Genomic DNA, 21,686 nt, shown 5'->3' with positions numbered 1-21,686 from the left:
TTATATTATTTTAGTAGTTTCTTTTTCCTTTGTTAAGCCACACACAGAAGAAAGAAACATACCAAGAAAGCACATACAGTACCAACATATCCATTCCAATAGCTCTGATCTGCTTGCAAAAATTTTATTTTTTGAGTCAGAGTGTCACTCTGTCTCCCAGCCTGGAGTACAGTGGCATGCTCACGGCCACCGCAGCCTCAACCTGCTGGGCTCAGGCAATCCTTCTGCTTCGGCCTTCCAATAAGCCGGAACTACAGGCACATGCCATCATGCCTGGCTAATTTTTTTATTTATTGCAGAGACGAGGTCTCACCAAGATGCCCAGACTGGTCTCAAACCCCTGGACTCAGGCAATCTTTTAACCTTGGCCTCCCAAAGTGCTGGGATTACAGGCTTGAGCTACCACACCTGGCCTGTAGTTCCAGCTACTTGGAAGGCTGAGGTGGAAGGATCACCTGAGTCCAGCATTTCAAGGCTGCGGTGGCCACGAGCATGCCACTGCACTCCAGTCTGGGCAACAGAGTGAGACTCTGACTAAAAAAAAAAAAAGAAAAAAAAGAAAACTTTAACCTAATCGTGAATCCAAGCCAAAAAGAAAAGAAAGGATCATTCCATTTTATCTGAAGTTTCCAAAATGGGTAAGAAATTCCCAACAGGAGTGAGCGGGAATTCCTTAGTGAAGGTGAGAACAAACTTGGCCCTGGATACCACAGCCAAATGGGTCTCAATGGCCATATAAGCAAACTGACAAGATGAAGCCAAACCTCCTCAGGAGGAGGGCAGGGAGAGGAAGACCACAGGAGAGGGACTTTGGGAACCCAATCGAGGTACCTTCTAAATGCACAAAAAGCCAAAAATGGGAACAATAAGAAATGCCTTGTACCACTAAGAAATACAAGGGGGACCTCCTTGAATAATTGGAATTGGAATTATCTTTTGGAGGGCAGGTCCCTTGTAGTCCAGACTTCCTGCAAGATAAGTGTTCTAGAAGCCCATTGGCATCAGTGTACCAGTTAGCATGTTGTGAGGCTGTGATCGGTTTCAGTGAATTATTTTTTTGGAGATTCTTTCAACGCATTTGCCCATTTCACGACAGGTGATTTACAAACACACCTGCCCACACTACTCTGAGTGTTCAGCAATCTTTGACCCAAAATGGCAATTACCCTGTGCCCCACCAATCTCGCTCCAAGTGACCTATTTTTTGTTTCTTTTGATGAAAAGTCCTCAAAGGGAAATGTTTTCCTGATATGGAAGGGATGAAACAAAAAACGGCAGAGGCTCTAAAAGGCATCAAAATGGTCAAGTTCAAAAACTGTTTTGAGCAGTGGAAAAAGTGTCTTGGAGGTATATTGCATCAAACGGAGAGTACTTTGAAGGTGACTGAAATTTAAACATGTAACAATAAATACCAACTTTTAATAAATAAGTTCCACCTTTTGGAGGTGTCCTCCCTCGTAAACCTATAAAAGTAATAAAAACACTTTGTTTCTCAAAAATTAGAATAGTACCTAGTGTGTATCTGCTTACTGTAGTCCAAAAGCAGATGTTTCTATCTCTGACCTTAAGACAATGTTAAGACTCTTCTTTTATACATGTAGTAAGTCCACATTATTTTTTAAAATTTCTTTCAAATATAGCATATTCAGAATGTTCCACATTAAATATTCCTTAAATATTCCACAACAATCATACGTGCTACTGGCAAAGAATTTATTGTTAATATTATAAAAAGAGCATTACTTTCTCAGCAACATAATGAATAGAAAATATGAATTAACATCTTCTGGTTCTCTCAATGTCTGTATTGACTTCTGGTGATAAGATCCTACAATTCATCCCCCCTACCTGACCCAAATAGAAACTGTGGTATTGCTTCAGCTGGCAATTTCATATGTGCACACACTCCTCTTTTTAAAGTAGGAATTCCAAAGTACAAGCAAAGGGTATGAGCAAATAAGTATGCTATCTCAAAAGTTCTCTAGCCTCTCAGTAGACATAAGGTAAAGAAACTAGACAACTCAGTTCTTTAAACAGGGTTAGGACACAGCCCTTTGATAGAGTTCAACTATTCAGAGGAATGAACGGAAATTGAGGAAAAAAGGAGAGAGAATTATTGATAGAATGGCTTATGAGAAAAATCTGAGGGCCTGATAATGATTTTCCTGTTGTCATGAAGCTACAGTGATTGCCTGACAGACACTTCTATATGACACATCTCTTTGTGCCCACGGAGGGGCAGGGGCTAAATGTTTTGTACTATCTAATCAAAGGAATAACTCTCACATCTTTGAAAGAACAATAAGTAGAGTCAGTGTTTTACAAGAGTGAAGATAAGAGCATGAATGGGAAGTGTTGCTCTGTCACTTGTCACTTGGAAAGCCAGACTAGGCTTGTGGTTTTTCAGGGCCACAAAATCTCCTCCAAACTGTCATATTTTGTAAGCAATAACAAACAGATGTTTGTAAGACACACTCACACAAATGGACAATAAAGTTTTAGAGAAACAGAAAAATTAAGATAAATCAGAGGAAACCAAACTTAAAGAATCTAGCACTTATAATACTAACTACTAAGACTTGGGGTAAGCTAGGTTTTGGAGTTTCAAATAAGTAAATCTGATGAAAAGTTAGAATATAATTTGGATAATTTGTTTGGTTTTCTCCTGAATTTTCAACAAAACCATGGAAACAGAAAATATAAAACATTCATGAGCCTGGACACATTTTCAGGCATTTCCACGACACAGACATGTAACTTACGGATGACAAGGCATGCTTCAGACCAATGACCTGAGCAGAAGGGGAGGAAGAGACATCCTGCTCCATCAGCTGCCTCAGTTTCTCTCTCTCCGTTGACATGATATTAAAAGCTGACCTTAAAGTGAAGTAAACTATAGAGATATAATCATTATAAAAAGGAATAAAAGAAGAGGCATAATTAAAAACAAAATACAGAAAAATATATTTCTTTTAAAATAATTTAGCAAAGTAACAGCCATGAATATTTTGGGTACAGCAAATATAGACTCAATCTTGACTTTTAAAAATCACATTTACAATGTACAACACCAAGAGTAAACCCTAATGTACACTATGGACTCTGGATGATGATGACATGTCAGTGCGGGTTTATTGATTACAATGGATGCACCACTTTGGTGTGGGATGCTGACAGTGGGAAAGGCTACCCTATGTAGGGGAAGGGAGCTTATGGAAACTCTCTGGACCGTCTGCTCCATTTTGCTGTGGATCCAAAACTGCTTGAAAAAATAAAGTCTATAAAAATTAACAAACACACATATTTGCCAATTCTAAGACCCCTATCTACTATACTATTCTATGATTTCATGACTTATTATCAGGAAATTTTGCCACTTGGACTTCACCACTGGATTCTCAAAGATCAGCATTTAGTTTTGTTTGAATCCCCAAAGACTGGAAATAGTTAAGAACAAAGCTTATTGGATACTGGGGAGAAATGATAACAGTACAGTAGAAAAACTAGAGAGCACCTCAATCAATCAATCAAAATTATGACAAGTGAGGGCGGACTGTGTGCCTCTGGGAACAATACCCTGAAGAAGACACAGCATCTTCTTTGTCGTATGCAGCCAGGAATATACGATCTAAATTTATTCATGAGGAAACAACCAGACAACCCCAAAATGAAAAATATCCTATTTTTAAAAGATTGACCTGTATTCTTCAAAAGTGCCAATTTTATTAAAGAGAAAGAAAGGCTGAGGCACTATTCCCAATTAAGGGAGGCTAAAGAGGCCTAACAACGAAATGATCACAGATCAGATCCTGTACTCAAGGGGAAAGTGGCATTAGAAGCATTACTGAGATCATATAACTGACAACATTTGACTATGGAAGGTAGAATAGATAAACGCATTGTTTCAATGCTGCATACCCTGAATTTAATATTATGGTGATATAATAAAATATCCCTACTTCTATATAACAAATTATAAAGCCATAAAGAACAACACAAAATGAATGAATCCTAGTCTCAAATTGTTCAGAAAAAATAAAAGTGTGTGTGTGTTTGTAGAACAAGAGGGAGTTATACAATAAATGTGGCAAAATATTAAAAATGGTATATTTGGGTAAAGGGTTTATGGGAATCCCTCCAGCTGCAGGAGTCAGAATCCACCACCTCTAATCCTGGCACTCAGCTACTCTGTTCATTTTAATGAGCACCCAGGTACAAGGAAAGCATAGTGCTATTGGGCCTCAAATGATGAAACCGAAGTTTTAAAAAACATTAACACATAACGGTAAAAAAAATTCATCAAGCTTTGATCATGTAATGTACAAATCACATCCTAAGGATGAGGAAATTGTTATCTAAATTATGGTTATCGCATTTGATATGGTTATCAAATGAGCATAGTTATCACATTTGAATACGATCTTTCGAAATATCCTTTATTATATTTTGTTTTAGAAGGGCAGGAAAAAGGAAGAGACTGAGACACCTATCCTCTCACTCAAATGACCTGGCACATTATCGAATTCCAAAGGGTTACATTTTTAGCGGTACTGCTATTCAAGAGTGGCCTATTTAGTAACACAGAAACTAAGTAGACATTATAGATGGCCTTCTTATTTAACAGCAAGGAAGACAACTGAATTCTTCCATATGTTGTCGCTGAACTTGTCTGATGTTGTGGCACTGAGTGATGGACCTTGAGCATCTTTACAAAGTCATAGAACAAGTAATCTGTACATACACATACACACACACACACACACACACACACACACACACACACACACAACACTATGGTGCTGCTTCTGTAAACAGAAGACAAGGGCCAGTTTTAAAATGCTCTAACAATGTCTATCCAACATATTTAGCTCTTTGATTTCAACAACTCAATTGGGCAAAATGATGGGCTGCACAACAGAGTGACCAATAGTCATGGCTTCACCATCAGCCCTGAAGTCTTCCCAACTCCATCACTTATTCACTCCCTGACTTTGGACAAGTATATGATGTCCCTGAACCCCAGATTCTTCATTTGCAAATGGGGATAATAATAGCATTCTATTTTATTTTATTATTTTTCGAGACAAAATCTTACTCTGCTGCAGTATAGTGACAAATCACAGCTCACTGCATCCTCCAACTCCTATGCTTAGATGCTCCTTCTGCCTCAACCTCCCAAGTAGCTGGGACTATAGGCATGCACCACTATATCTAGCATATATATATATATATATATTGTGTGTGTATGAAGACAAGGTCTCGCCATGTTGCCCAGGCTGGTCTCAAACTCAGGGGCTCAAGAGATCCTCCCAGCTTGGCTTCCCAAAATGCTGAGATTATAGACATAAGTCACCCACTGCACCCAGCCCCCTCTACTTCATAAGATTGCTACGAGGATTAAATAAAATAATGCTGACAGAGCACTCAACCCAATGCTAACTTAATAAATAACAAATGTTACTGTAATAATAAAAATGATGATGATGAAAAAGACACCTGAGGATGACAGTGGTATTGGCTTCAGTCTCTTGAAATATGGGCAGCAGTTCTACAGAAAGGTTTAGTCTCTTGCCAGGAAAACAATTGTAAATAACTGCACACAGAAATTCTGGGAAGAAAGAATTGGCAAGAATCTACTGAGCAGTAGCAGTCTCGGGAGGAGAGCACCGAGCCATGCAGCTCCACATAGCTTTATATCCTATTAAATAGGCACCCCCTCTACCTGGTCTCCCCATAGGATACCCATGGCCATTGCAGTAGGTCCCTGGGGGAGACTATCTCTCCGCTGTCATGTTTATTGCTCTAGATGTAATAAATGTAGTGTTCAGCTGGCTACCACTTTCTCAAATCAATTATTCTGGCTTCCAGGTGACCCACAGTAAAGCAAGGCTCTCCACCAAACTTTACATTATTTTAAAAATTTTAAAAATTGGCAGATTGTACAATATTTGATCCAAAATGCATAGCTGACAAGATTGTGGTAGACATAAAATAAGCAGGAAGAAACTCATATAGTCATTATGTCTCATCATAAGGTGTCAAACACCATAAATCATCTGAAAAGGGGGTTCAGAAGACCAGATCCCCATGCACTAAATCTCTTGAATGGATATTAAAGGCCCCTGCGAGGACAATAAAATAGTCATTCAGGGCCACCTAGTGATCCAGCACACACAGAGCAATGAGAGGCTGCTCATGAGAGACCATGTTTATATTATTATTATTATTATTTTTTTGAGTTGGAGTCTCACTCTGTCGCCCACACAGGAGTGCAGTCGCCGCTCCCGGTCACCACAGCCTCGACCTGCTGGGGCTCCGGCGATCCTTCCGCCTCAGCCTTCCGAGTAGCTGAAACTACAGGCACGCACTACCACACCCAGCTAATTTGTTTGATTTATTGTAGAGATGAGGTCTCACCAAGTTGCCCAGTCGGGTCTCGAACCCACGGGCTCAGGCAATCCATTCACCTCAGCCTCCCAAGGTGCGAGATTACAGGCTGAGTCACCGAGCCCGGCTTATTAATTGTTAAAGACACAGGATCCCAGGTTGGGAGCAGTGGCTCACACCTGCAATCCCAGCACTATGGGAGGCAGAGGCGACAGGATTGCCTGAGTTCAGGGGTTCGAGACCAGCCTAGGCAGCTTGGCAAGACCTGGTCTCTACAATACATAAAAATATTAGCCAGGTGTGGTGGTGCACATCTGTGGCTCCAGTTACTTGGAAGACTGAGGTGAAAGGATCACCTGAACCCACCATAAGTGTGCCACTGCACTCCAGGCTGGGCAGCAGAATGAGACTCCAACTCAAAAAAAAAAAAAAAGACACAGGATTCCAACAGTCATACTCTCTATGAAAGGAGTGTGTTCTTACTTGTTTCTAACATGATTCTAAGTTTATTCAAAACAAATAAAAAGATCCAAAAAGAATATCTCACCTATGGACACATCTTCATAATAAACAAAGTTACACAGAAAGTCTTAGGCACTCAGCGACAAAAAACCTCAAAGATCATCAAAGCCACCTGCCCCACATCTCAACTCTGCCATTTCCAATTTCCTTGCCAAATGGTCTTTCATCCCACACGTGCCAGAACACTCATTATCTCCTAAAAACGGTCCATTCTGCTCTGGGACTTAGAAAGTCCTTCCTGTTGCTAAGACAATTGCCACAGTGTCTCCTCATTGTCAAACAGGAATGCTTCCTCTTTCATGGGGCGTTCAAATATTGGAAGGCAGTTATGGCATCTCTCTTTTGTTTTGTTTTTTTTTGAGTTAGAGTCTCACTCTGTCGCCCAGACTGGAGTGCAGTGGCCGCTCCCGGTCACCGCAGCCTCGACCTGCTGGGCTCCGGCGATCCTTCCGCCTCAGCCTTCCAAGTAGCTGGAACTATAGGCATGTGCTACCACGCCTGGTTAGTTTTTTATTTATTGTAGAGATGAGGTCTCGCCAAGTTGCCCAGGCGGGTCTCGAACCCACAGGCTCAGGCAATCCACTCACCTCAGCCTCCCAAGGCACAGGATTACAGGCTGAGCCACTGAGCCCGGCTATGGCATCTCTCTTTACTCGTCTCTTTCCCAGACTCAACATAGGGAAAGAATCCAGAAGCAAAACCACTTCTCAGATCCCCTTCTTGGGCTAAGAGAGTGGGACGCAGGTAGAGCTTTTGACTATCTTAAGCTGCAACCATGGAACGGAACACCATAAATGTTGTACGGTTGACTCCTGGTGGTCACTACGTTTCCGTTTCTACAGGTTTCCATGTTGCTCTTTTATGGAGTCAGGATAGTGAGGCAATAACAGATGGCATGTTTGGACAGCGAAATTTGATAATGAAGAATGCATCTGAGCTCTACTTCTTAATATGCTGCTTCTTAGTAGTTTCTCTGCATCAGGAAAGACTAAGATCTTGGGGAATGTCATTATGAATGCCATGGCACCACACAATGGAAGCGTGTGGTACAAAGAAAATAAATTCTATAATAAGGCAAGCCAGAACTTAAGTCCTACCTCTACCACTTAGTTGCCATTTAAATTTTGGACAAATCCTTGGTTTTCATATCCTCGCATGTGGATAATGTTCCTGTCTCAGGACTGCTTTTTTTTTAGTTGTGGTCTCACTCCATCGCCCAGGCTGGAGTGTAGTAGCGGCATGATCACATCTCATCATAGCTTCAAACTACTGGGCTAGAGCAATTGTTCTGCCTCAGCCTCCCAAGTAGCTGGCACAACAGGTGTGTGCCAACACATCTAGCTTATTTTTGTAGAGACAAGGTCTTGCTATGTGGCCCAGTCTGGTCTCAAACTCCTGAGTTCAAGCAATCCTTCTGCATCAACCTACAAAAGTGTTGTGATTACAAGTGTGAGCTACCACACCTGGCTGGGACTATTTTGAACAATAAGAAAACATACTATCATAGAGCACGTAACTCACACTGTGACTCATTTTTCTTTCCCTCTTTTTAATGGAAACCACACCTTGGGTGAATTTTCTTTAAAAAATGTTAACATTCCTAAAATATATGGGATAATCTGATCTTCTGTAATCTGCTTTCTTCAAGTTTCAAACCTCATAGGATGTCCATGGGTTTAAAATACTTTCTAACCCATATTCCATCCAAATTGATTTAGATACATTAGGAAATTTAATAAACAGTTCTATTTATTTATTTATGATTTACAGGAATCTAATTTCTCAGCACACTTATGCTATATTCTAACTGATGAGCAATACATGCTCGGGCTTCTCTTTGGGTCATATGTATCTTTTAGCTATTTTTCAATCCATGAAAGAAGCATCATTGTAACATACTTGGCTTTTTATTCAATGCTTCCATGAGGTCAAAACAGTTCAGAAAATAACCACTCAACAACTACAACTCAACCTAGGGAAAGAATTCAGAAACAAAGAAATAAGTCAATACAGTTTAATTTTGGCTATTTTAAGCTTTTATATTTGTAAATAAGGTTTCCCCTCATTTGTAGGACAAATATCTCTAAAACCTCACATGTTTGCCTTCCATCGTGGAACATGGACCTCCAATTCCATTCGGAGCACCTGACCCTAGGCCTCTCTCATTCCTTGCTTCCCCATCCTACATCTGCTCTCTAAGTTTTGGTCACTTCTGTTTCTGATGCTAATAGAACACTGTCTCATAAAACCTTGTAACAGTAAACAACAGTATAGATTATTTCTATTCAGTGTAAAACAACTAATCATAGGGGATAGTTACAGAATTTGAGAGCCAAGAGTCGGGACAACTACTTTAGGACACTTAGCAGATGAGGCAACTGAGGGCCAGGGAGGTTAACCAGTGATGCTAAAGTCCTACAGCTAGTCAATAACAGAGGTGGCCCACTCCACCCGTACAGAGGGTTAGTCCAAATAGACTTATTATTTGCATTGCTTCCTAAAGTATGTTTCTTGGGAACTTTAGTTCCAGGATGTGAACAGCTGATTTTTTTGGGGGGGGGGGGGGGGGCGGGGAGGTTTCCCAAATAAAATTGAAAATCATTGAGTTAAACAAAGCTAACAGGTTCTTTGCTGCAGGACTTCTCAGGGCCTTTACTATTTACTGTTTCTTGTGAAAATCCAAAGGGGACTATAGTCAGCAATGTTTTTCAAATATTTTTAATAGTAACATATTTTAAGTACCCTATAAAATACATTTGGGAAATGAAAAAGCTAATATATACAACAAAATTACTTAAAACTTTTAGGTTTGAGTACCTTTTACTCTCTGTTTGCTTATATGCGTGTGAATATACACACAAAGCCAGAAACATAGACCAATGAGAATTGATCCAACAATATGCCATAAAAATCAAATTCACAGTCTATAATATATACCAAGGATTTTTAAAACTAGGATGGGCACATATTGGTTGCCTAACATCTGATCTACAAATCCAGGAAAATTCAGATACATCTAACATGTTGAAGGTCACACAGGCTATGTTACATTAATGGAATTTTTTAGTTCAGCTACTTTAGAATTATAGTCAAAAGAACAACGATGCAGTCAAGAAAAGTACCCTAGACACTGTCAGTAACAAACAACGCTTACAAAGGAAGAAAGGTCAAGATGCTGGAGTCTGAATGTATGGAAGTGAGAAAGCATGAAGGTCAAGGTCACAGGACTCAGTGCAAACCTGAGAATTACCTTTATATTTGGCGAGGCCCCCGAATTACAATTGTGTAAAAAGAGACTCCACGAACTAGGAAAAAGGAGATCTTTCTGTCTCTCAAGCATACTTTAAAACCACAGGAATGAAACACAGCTTGTTAGGCTTCCTGTGGAATCTGTTGTCCATAAGCCTGTGAGGCCCAGGCTGTTGATGAATAAATGCACTTGGACCTTTCTCGAGCACAAACCTTGGCCACGTCTAGGTATGTAGCAGCTTTGCAGCCAGCGGGTTTTCACAAAGCGCGAAAGACAGAACAGCTGGCTGGAGCCCATTATAGACTTTCAAGGAGGCAAGGACCTCAGCAGGTATCCAAGTGGATCAATGGACCCACTCAGTATGGCAACCTCTGTCCTGCTGAGGAGGCAGCTTCTTCAGTTTAGGTAAAATTCAGGATGTTTCATTTTCTCAGAGACGCATTACCTTCTGGCTTTTAAAAAGAGAGTTCATATTACTAGTGTTTTATAGGAATTTCCTCCCATAAAACCTTATTGTGTCCTAATTACAACAGATCCTTTTAATACTAGATACTGAAGAGCTTTTAAGGATGGACCTTCCTATTTTACAGATGAATTGTATGACAGCAGGGCAAAACACTGACAAAATTCTAATGGTGACCGGGATAAGAATTTGAGGTAAGAATCAGTAAAAAGGACAAAACAGTTTCCTTATAACTCACCTCATGACCAAACTGTTTTCGATTTGCAGGGTAAGGGAAGAGAAGGCTAAAGGAATTCATAATGTGAAGAAAGAAAAATATGAAGCTGGGAAAGGGAAGTAATAGGCAGAAAATCTTCTCTCCTTGCACATCAAGCACTGCTCTGCTACTGAAGATTTTAAAATTCATTTTCTCCTTAAGTAATCAGTATATGGAAATTGAAAAAAAAAGATGAGCAGAAAGAAGACAATAAGTACTTATAACTCCAGCCTCTATCACTGACACATTTGTGTGTATCTCTGTCCAAAACTTTTTATTTTTTTATTTTTTTTGAGTCAGAGTCTCACTCTGTCACCCATGCTGGAGTGCAGCAGAATGCTCACGGCCACTGCAGCCTCAACCTGCTAGGCTCAGGGGATCCTTCCACTTCAGCCTTCCAAGTAGTGGATCCACAGTCATGCACCACCATGCCCAGCTGAATCTTCTATTGTAGAGACGAGGTCTTGCCATGTTGCTCAGACTGGTCTCAAACTCCTGAACTCAGGCAATCCTCTTGCCTCAGCTTCCCAAAGTACTGGGATTACAAGCATGAGCCACTGCGCCTGTCCTGTCCATACTTTTCAATATGTTTATATATGTTGTCAGAAATGGGATCATGCCTACATGTTGTTTTGAACTTTATATTTTTACACAATGATGTGTTGTGGACATGTTTCTATGTCTATAAAACATACCCCTTCTCATGCCTATAATCCCAACAATTTGGGAGGCCAAGGTGAGAGGATTGCCTGAGCCCACGGGTTCGAGACCAGCCTGGGCAACTTGGCAAAACCTTATCTCTACAATAAACAAAAAATTAGCAGGGCATGGTGGCATGTGCCTGTAGTTCCAGCTACTTGGAAGGGTGAGGCAGAAAGATCGCCTGAGCCCAGCAGGTCAAGGCTGTAATGGCCGGAAATGTGCCACTGCCCTCCAGCCTGGGTGACAGAGTAAGACTCTAACACAAAAACAAAATTATCCCTAGCCAGTCCATCTGTAGGGGCAGTGAAACACCAGGTAAGAAGTGCAAACTCTGGGGTCAAGCAGGTTGAGATTCAAGTCTCAAGCTGGCTGCTTTATAATGATGACCCTCAGGAAGTCGTTTAGATTCCCCAAGCCTCAGGCTTTCTTACGCAATAGAGATCACAGTAACACCTGCCCCATGGGTTGCTGCTAGAAGTAAACAAAACACACGTCAAGTACTTAGTAAATATCTGACATGAGAGTTATATGCTCAATATAGGGTAATTATTATTAATATGGTTACGTATTCTATTATGATTATATTGCATTTAAAAAATCTAATCCCCTATTGTCAGGGATTGAGGTTATTTCTTTTGTTTGTTAGTTTGTTTTTGCTTTTGAGTTGGAGTCTCACTCTGATGCCCAGGCTGGAATGCAGTGGCATGCTTATGGCCACCCCAGCATCAACCTGCTGGGCTCAGGCGATCTTTCCGCCTCAGCCTTCCAAGTAGCTGGAACTACAGGAGTGTGTTACCACGCCGAGCTAATTTTTTTATTTATTGTAAAGATGAGATCTCACCAAGTTGCCCGGGCTGTTATCAAACCTGTGGGCTCAGGCAATCCCCTCACCTTGGCCTCCCAAACTGCTGGGATTACAGGCTTGAGCCACCATGCCCAGCCCACTTAGGTTATTGCTAATGTTTTTATTTTATTTTTTATCTTGTAGAGACAGGTTCTCACTATATTGCTCAGACTGGTCTTAAACTCCCAGGCTCAAGTGATCCTCCTGCCTCAGCCTCCCAAAATGCTGGGATTACAGGCATTAGCCACCATGCCCAGCCCCTAATTTTTTTAAACATTTAATTCTGAAATAATTATAGGCTTATAGGAAGTTGCAAAAACAGTACAGAAGTCTCATACACCCTATACGTAGTTTTCCCAGTGGCTCTATCTTATATAATTATGGTACAACATAAAAACCAAGAAACTGACATTTATATAATCTGTAAATCTTATTCCTATTTCACCAGATTTACATGCACTAATTTGTTTATACATATGTTGGTATAAGTAAATGCAACGTTATCATATGTACAGATTCAAGTAACCAGCACTACAGTTGGGATACAGAACTTTCCATCATCACAGAGCTCTTATTCTACCGCTTTATAACCACACCCATACTCCTTCCCTCTCCTTCCTCCCTGTCTCTCCCCGCTAGCTACTACTAATCTTTTCCATCTCTATAATTACTTCATGTCAGAAGTGTTATATATAAGTGGAATTATGAACTACATAACCTTTTGTGTTTGGCCATTTTCATTCAACAAAATGTCCTTGAAATTCACCCAAATTACTGTATCTATCAATAGTTTGTTCCTTTTTATTGCTGAGTAGTATTCCATTGTATGGATGTACTACAGACTGTTGAACCATTCATCTGTTGAAAAGCATTTGAGTTTGTTTCCAGTCTTTGGTTAATACGAATAAACTTGCTCTGAATATCTGTGTAGAGATTTTTGTGTAGACATAAATTTTCACTTCTGGGATAAATGCCCAGGAATATGAATGTTGAGTTACATGGTAAATGCATGTTTAGTTTTATATAACACTACCAAACTATTGTCCAAAGTGGTTATATCATTTTACATGGTCACAAAGAATATATGAGAGATTGCGTCTCTATGCATTTTTACCAGCATTTGATACTGTATTTTCTTTTACTTTTAGCTATTTTAATAGGTGTATAGTGATATCTCATCATGGCTTTAATTGCATTTGCCTAATAGCTAGTGATATTGAACGTCTATTTCTAATTTTTGGTGTGATAAACAATGCTGCAGTTGGGTGTCTTTAATTGAATAAATTTTGAGTTAATTCCTACAGATGAATTCTTCAAAGCAGACTTGCTGGATAGGCAGACTTAAAAAATAATTGGAAAATAATGTCACACTGCCCTCCAGAAAAGTACCTACATACACTCCATCAGCATAGTAAGAATTGCTCAGCCTCTAAAGTATATCTAACACTCTCACTGTCTTCCCCAGGAGGTTGAAAAGAAACTTCTTGCCAATATACTCTCCACTACCAGGGAAATAAAATAAAAATGAAGTTGCCCCAAATCTTAACAGAGCATAAAATGAAGTAACTAGGACACCCTCTCCAAGGACATTCCGCATTCACACACATTTAATATTTTCATCAAACACATTAGGTGGAAAGAAAACTCATTTACCTTTATGGGCAATATGACAGAGATCTTCTTGCATTTTAGAAAACTCTGATGAGGTTTCAGATCCATCGGAATAATTTTTCTCTTCTCCATAATCTAATGTTGACAAATTAGGATTGGAGGAATGCAGTCTTACTGGGCCAGAAAAAGGTTTAGGGACCTAAAGTGACACCAAAAAGAGATATTTCTTTTCAGATGCAGATTGATTCGAAGATTTACTTGGTAATACGATTGAAATGTATTAAGAGAAGAACATTTTACAGGTGAGTCTTTCCACGGAGTGATAACTCATAAGGAAGATAAATGCAAACTCAGAGCAACACTTTCCACAGCAACTTGCTCCTGGTGAACTAAAAATGGATAGGAAATCACATATTCTTTTGGAAATGTAGATGCATTACAGCTATAGGTTGCAAAGAACAGCGAAAGCTGCCAGGCATTCTCGTTTGTACTCAGTTCCTTCTTTCTGGCAATAGTCACCCAGGATCTAGGCTGTTAGTAATAAACAGGCTGAAAATCCTTTCCTTCCGTTGCACCTGGGGCTTCATTCGAAGTTCAAAACAAATGAACTTCGTTGGTACATGCGACATTCTTTATTTTAAAAGCATATAAATCCAACCCATAAAGTACTTTGAACCAGTGTACAAGAGTACATCAAAGGATTTATCTGAAGCTTGTAATTTGTTTTGATTCTAACAATGTTGCAATTTATTTTTATTTTTATCTTTATTTTTGTAGAGACTGGGTCTCGCTATGTCACTCAGACTGGCCTCGAACTCCTGGCATTAAGTGATCCTTCTGCCTCAGCCTCCCAAAGCACTGGGATTACTGGGGTGAGCCACCTCACTGGGCCAGATTATAACAATTTGACATGCAACAGCCAGGCTGCAAATCTTGGCCTATGACTTAGCTGGGCACAGGGAAAGACATCTCCTAGCCTGACGATGAATCCTACCATGGGACTGGAAGTTTGGAGATAAAAGGCAATAGAGAATCTGCACAATGTCCTGTGCCCAGAGAATCAGTCCTGCGGGCTCAGAGTAATGATAAATTCTTGAGCATCTGCAGAAGAGGTAGGTCAGCGTGCAAGACAACAGCAAAAGAGGGAGGTCAGTGCACACGGCAACCACAGTCACAGAACAAAGCACACACTCAAGCAGGGAATAAGACAGACAGACATTCAAGGGGAAACCAAAAGTCCTAAGAATGACAGCAGTCCCTGCAACTTCATGCCATTTTTTCCTTACAGAATATTCTCTCTCCAGCCCACTATCCATAGTATCCAGATAATCTAAGTGATCAAATTAAGTTCACTGCAGAGAGCACTGGAGTGAACCACAGCATATTCACTTGTCTGTCCCCCTAGTTGAGTCAAAGCAGCCCCCAGTGCATGCTGTGCAGAGCGGGGCCAGGGAAGAAACCAGTCTGTCAGCAGAAGCAAAGGTTACCTGCAGCGTTCCTTTAGCATCTTTGCCAATAGCTCGGGACCGCCACCTCCTGTGTGATCTTTTTTCCTTTTTGGGACTTTCAAAAGCTCCACCCTTTGTTTCAAAACAGGAAAGAGAGCACAGACAGTAAGGTCCACCAAACCAAAGGGATGAATGCACAGCAAAGTGACCACCTCCATCCCCTTGAGTTTGGCTGAAGCAACTAACCAGAAAACATCGTACTGGTAGTCAAAGACTGGGGAGAAGGGAAAGCAGAAGAGTGCTGGGATGCTGACAGCAAGGACACCTAGCTCACCTGGATGGCGTTGATAGCTGGTGCCGAGTATGTCCGATGCAGGACGTCCATATTTTGTAGGAGCTGGCTCATTTCCACCAGGTAGGCGTGGCAGTGCGCCAGGTCTGTAAGGGAAAGAGGACAATGCTCACAACTCCCCACTAGCGAGAGGGATCACTACGCTGGCACCAGCTACTTTTCTTGTTTATCTGTATATGATTTTTCATCTGACAGAGTAGGAGATTTTACTTCCATTTTTACAGGAAAAGCTGTAGATTGGCACAGATTTTAAGAACCAGGCTTCTTCAATTTGAATCCACTTAATAAACCGTGATTTAGGGAAAATTATAGAACTCTGTGACTCATTTCCTCATCTGAAAAATGGGGATACTTACACACCTAGCTCACAGGATAGTTTTGAGAGTTACGTGAGTAGATATTGCACAGTGCTTAGAAGAGCGCCTGACACATAGTAGAAACTAAATAATCAGCCATCACCATTGCAAATTTTCTTTTTCTTTTTTTGGAGTAGGAGTCTCACTCAGTTGCCCAGGTTGGAGTGCAGTGGCACACTCACAGCCACCACAGCCTCAACCTGCTGAGCTCAGGTGATCCTTCTTAGTAGCTGGAACTACAGGCAAGTGACACCATGCCCAGCTAATTTTTTGAATTTATTGTAGAAATGAGGTCTCGTCAAGTTGCCTGGGCTGGTCTCAAACCTGTGAGCTCAGGCAACTCTCTCACCTTGGCCTCCCAAAGTGCTGGGATTATAGGCGTGAGCCACATCACCCAGCCTTTTTTCTTTTTTTTCTTTTTTTTTTTTTTTTTTAAGTCTGGGTTTCATTCTGTCGCTTAGGCTGGAGTGCAGTGGCATGATTATGGCCCACTGCAGTCTGGATCTCCTGGGCTCAGGTGATCCTTCTACCTCAACCTCTTGAGGAGCTGGGACAACAAGTGTGCACCACCACACTCAGCTAATTTTTTAATTTTTCTGTAGAGATGAGGTCTCGCCATGTTGTCTAGGCTGGTCTTGAACTCCTGGCCTCAGGCAATCTTTCTGTCTCAGCCTCCCAAAGTACTAGGATTACAGGAATGAGCCACTGTGCCTGGCCATCATTGCTAATTTCTAATCCTTCAATAAGAGTCTGCTGCTATCCACTCATAAGGTCTCAGTACACAATAAATGGACACAACTAAAATGAAGGCGGTGCTAGTCTCTAAAGATAACTTTGCCAATCATGGATCTGCATGAGGATCAGGATGAGCCTCTGCGGATGGACCAGAGAGGACATAAGAGACTCTCAGACCAGATCCTGCTTTTGTTTTGTTTTGTTTTTGTTTTAGAGACAGACTCTTGTTCTGTGGCCCAGGCTGGAATGCAGTGGCGGCATGATCACAGATCACCGCAGCCTTCACCTCCTGGATCCTTCCACTTCAGTCTCTCAACTAGCTGGGACTGCAGGCATGTGTCATCATACCTGGCTAACTTATTGTACTGACAAGGTCTCGCTATGTTGCCCAGACTGGTCTTAAACTCCTGGGTTCAAGCAATCCCCTTGTCTTGGCCTCCCAAAGTGCTGGGATTACAGGCATGAGTGCCTGGCTTCTATTTGCTTTTTAACATCCTGGGTGAGTCTAAGCTAATTAAGGCTGAGAACACTGAGCTTCCTTATGGCAGGGGTTCTCAGTCCTGACTCTTTACCAGAATCACCTGAATAACTGGAAAATCAGTGATACCAGAGCCCTACTCCAGACCAATTTAAAGAGATTCTTTGGGAGAGAGGCCTGGCCATGGGTATTTCTGCATTTTAAAACCTCTCAGAGTAATTCTAATGTCGCAGCCAGGGTAGAGAACACCTACATCATGGAGATCTCCATCTAGTCACCTCCTCACCTCTAGAATACTGATACTCAATCTTGGCTGTTCATCAGAATCATTTTTGGCACTTAAAAAAAGTAGAGAGGTGGGCAGACCCCAGCCCTGAGATAGTGATTTATAGGCCCATGTGGAAATCAGGCATCAGTACTCAAGGAACAGAAGAGGAAATCTGTCTGCATGCAAAGCCCGGTGAAGACATAAAGCTCTATAAGGAGAATGACTCCTGTTGACGATGGGAACAAGTGAAATGAGTGAAACATGGACGGAAAGTGACCAAGTGAAGAGGAAGGACACAAAGGACCAGCATAATTTAAGGGTCACGAGAGAAAGAAGCAGAGGTTTCAAGTCACTCTACCTTTTGAGCATTTTTCCATGTCCTCTGAAGACTGCAACCATAATGGAACTCGTGTCTCACCACCACAAGAAAATGATAAATTGCTTCCAGTTTGAAATGAATTCTGCTTTGATATACTGCTACGCTGTTCCACAGAGGACAAAAACACATTATAAATGGAAACAGAGCCCAGCAGGAACGCTTCAGGGCAAAGGATAACAGATTGGGCTAGTGGCTAATGGAAGTCATCTGTCCGTAATGAGGAAGAAGATTTTAGCAAAGCACTAAGACCTCTGGCTTGGCCTTAACATGCTATGAATCCTTGGATGACAGTCCTCATTTTCTTCTTTTGTCAAATAATATAATGTTGATATAAATGTCTGGAAATACTTTGCAATCCCGTATGGTTATATGCATATCTACTATATTTTACAAGCAGGTAAGGAAACAAAAGTTTAACTGGCCAAGCGAAAGCTAGTACATCCAGGGATATTACATTTCACCTTAGATGCCATTCTTCAGTCACCATCCCACCATTAGTTGGTGCTCTTCTGGTCCTGGTTCTGAACCACTGAGTAAACAGACTAATTAAATGCCAGCCCAAACTTACCCTGCTCCTCTCCCTGCAAACCTTTCCTTCCTCAGACTGAACTCCCAAGATGGGACCTCACACAAAGCTACCCTTTCTTTCAGGTTCATTACTGGCAAGAGACTTACTACCTTCCTGCTGGAAATGGAGTCAAACACCCCGGACGCAGAGTCTGTGACAGTGGACACTGGGAAAAAGTGATTAACTTCATGTGGAAACATGGCGATTTCATTCTGACGATACATTCTGTGGTGACGGAGTTTGGATACCCACTCATCAAAGACTTCTTCTGACTTCACCTAAAATGTGTTAAATGGGAGGAAGGAGACAAGAGTCACTCGATGGAAGAAACAATTACTCAACAAATCGAGGTCATTCCTGACATCTTCTTTTTAAGTTGGCACATAGAGGAATGTAGAAATAAATATACTTTTATTGACTGAGTTTTACATTTATGTGATCTATGGGAACAAATCTGAGAAGGAAATGAAGAACAAAAATGATCTTCATAAAGTACATATTTAAGCTTTCTATGAGTGAACCCAATTGTCTTGCTATTTTTAGAAAGGAAAACAGTACCAGTTCTGTTAAATAACAAATACACTGAAATTGATATTTATGTTTTTTAAAGCATTTCCAAGTTCTCTAATCCCAGCTTCTCCTATCCCTACTGAAATATGACCCGCATTTTTCTTTTTAAACCCTTCTATAATTCAGACTTTTCAGATTAATCTTCTTTGAACTAGATTAAATTAGTAATTTATTCCTAAAATATTTAACCTTATTCATCTTCTTTGACAAAGAATATACTGCTAAGGAGTATATGTCAATGAATGTGAAGGTTATTTAAAAGAACACTTCTCCCACTCTCAGAAATAAAAATCTGATAAAGCTCTATACAGCAATACTATTATTTTTCAACTATTATTATTATTATGCTCACAAACATTTAGCCACTCCCTCCATAGATGAGTGACTATCCATTTCTAACTTCCATGAAGAATGTTTATAACTAGCAGTTTCTATTAAAAATATTTCAAATGTTCATAAAAATACTAAAAAGTATATAACAAGCACCCACATGCCACAGATATTTCTTAAAAGTCAATATTTGTGTGTGTGTGCATGTATGATAGTGTATTGATAGTTTTAAAGTGAAAAATGATAGATATTAGGACACAGAAACTTATGAAGCTGCAATTCAAAATAACCCAAGAGGTTAACTTCCAAGATGAAAAATCCAGGTGTAGCTGCATGGTGGCTCACACCTATAATTCCAGCACTTTGGGAGGCCGAGGTGAGAGGATTACCTGAGCCCACAGGTTCAGGACCAGCCTGAACAACATGGCAAGACCTGTTCTCTACAATAAATCAAAAAATCAGCTGAGCATGGTGGCGCATGTCTGTGGTTCCAGCTACTTGGAAGGCTGAGGCAGAAGAATCACCTGAGCCCAGTAGGTCAAGGTTATGGTGGCTGTAAGTGTGCTACTGCACTCCAACCTGGGCAACAGAGTGAGATTCTGACTGACACACACACACACACACACACACACACAGAGAGAGAGAGAGAGAGAGAGAGAGAGAGAGAGAGAAAGAAAAATCCAGGTGAATGCTGTGGAAGTCTTTACTAATGCAAGTACATGTCAGCAGCAGCATCCACAGAGGAATTGCTAGGTTGGCTCTTATGTTGATTAGTAGATGTACCTCCAAGACTGAAAGCCCCTACAGGGACTATTTAATATGTCATTTACAGGAAGAAGTAATACAAACAGGAGGGTAAGGCCGCAGACATCCATTTGTCTCTCCCAAATTATGCCCTTGAAATGTATTTCATTTCCCAAATGTACTTTAGGGGAATTTTACAGGAATCTTGTGTCATCCTTTGCACGGATCTGTTCTCAGAGGTCCTTACAAGTCCATGCTCAAAGCACTCATCTTGACTCATTTTTTATTAGTGTATCAAAGTAGAAGAATAAAAGTGCTTTATTAAATAACTTATCAGGTTTCTGTTCCAGCCCCTCAAGCAGTTCTAGGGCTGTGGATAAACAACCACTTAACCTCTCTGCTGCCCAGATCCCTCATCATAAAGTAGGAGCGTGGGACCAAATGGCCCATATGTAAAAACTGTCTAGGTAGGAGGCCATTAACTAGACCCCTCAGATAACTGCACTTACCTACAGTAACGGTCACGGCTGATGTTCAAAGGAATGAACAAGAAACCAGAGAGAACCTAAAGCGAGTCACACAGAGAAATACTACTAAACTGTGTTTACTACAATATTAGCATTCATTGTACTCTAAGGTATTCTCATTCTCTAAAACGTAGGAATTAATGATTATTCTGGTAACTAGAAGAGTAGATAAATAAGAACCCATTATTTCTTGGCCATGTCAAAACACAGAACTAAGAGCCATTGGAGGCCAGGCACAGTGGCTCATGCCTGTAATCCTAGCACTTTGGGAGGCAGAGGCAGGAGGATCACTTGAAGTAAAAATAAAAATAAAAAGTAGCCAGGGGTGAAGATGAGCACCTGTAGTCCCAGCTATGTGGAAGGGTGAGGAAAAAAATTCCCACTTTTTTTTGGTTTAAGTGAGAAAACTGAGGCTTTCAGAGATTAAGTAGGATCGCTTGAGCTCAGCAGTTCAAGGCTGCAACGAACTATGATGGTGCCGCTGCACTCCAGCCTGGACAACAGATCGAGACCCTGTCTCAGTCAACAAATCAAAAGTTTTAAAAAGAGACATTACAAATACCTAGAGAAATAACCTAAACTATTCTAGTGGAATCTGACCACTGATGGGGGAGGGAGGAGTTAGTATTCTTTAAAATTTTTTTTAATTATAAGTTTTTTCTTCATTTCACTCTAGTCATTTACAACCTGTAGTGATTTTATTCCCCAGGGACATTTGGCAACGTCTATAGAGATATGTGTGGTTGTCTCAACTGGAGGAGGATGCTACTGGCATCTAGAGAGAGGGCAGAGGCCAGGGATGCTGTTCAGCATCCCACCGTACACAGGACAGCCCCCTACAACAAAGAATGATCCAGCCCACAATGTCAGCAGTGCTGAAGTGGAGAAACCCTGCT

At 40.8% G+C, this 21,686-nt stretch overlaps 1 protein-coding gene across 5 annotated transcripts in view; it reads right to left on the bottom strand.

Moving 5' to 3' along the window:
• The window catches only part of OSBPL3 (oxysterol binding protein like 3), a 184,600-nt gene that overhangs the window by 56,326 nt on the left and 106,588 nt on the right, over positions 1-21,686 (bottom strand). For 3 of the 5 annotated variants that reach the window (XM_008072326.2, XM_021706076.1, XM_021706078.1), the window contains 6 exons: positions 18,730-18,897; positions 18,031-18,154; positions 15,818-15,921; positions 15,523-15,615; positions 14,078-14,234; positions 2,763-2,893 (listed from right to left, as the gene is read on the bottom strand). In XM_008072326.2, coding sequence (XP_008070517.1) covers positions 2,763-2,893; positions 14,078-14,234; positions 15,523-15,615; positions 15,818-15,921; positions 18,031-18,154; positions 18,730-18,897 — 777 coding nt within the window. The remainder of the gene's footprint in view (positions 1-2,762; positions 2,894-14,077; positions 14,235-15,522; positions 15,616-15,817; positions 15,922-18,030; positions 18,155-18,729; positions 18,898-21,686) is intronic. The other 2 variants (XM_021706077.1, XM_021706079.1) reach the window with 1 other exon arrangement.

This window comes from Carlito syrichta, unplaced genomic scaffold (assembly GCF_000164805.1).
Source record: "Carlito syrichta isolate Samal-C Ts95f unplaced genomic scaffold, Tarsius_syrichta-2.0.1 Scaffold315119, whole genome shotgun sequence".
In the NCBI taxonomy this organism is placed as follows: Eukaryota; Metazoa; Chordata; class Mammalia; order Primates; family Tarsiidae; genus Carlito; species Carlito syrichta.
This window is presented reverse-complemented; position numbering and strand designations above follow the sequence as displayed.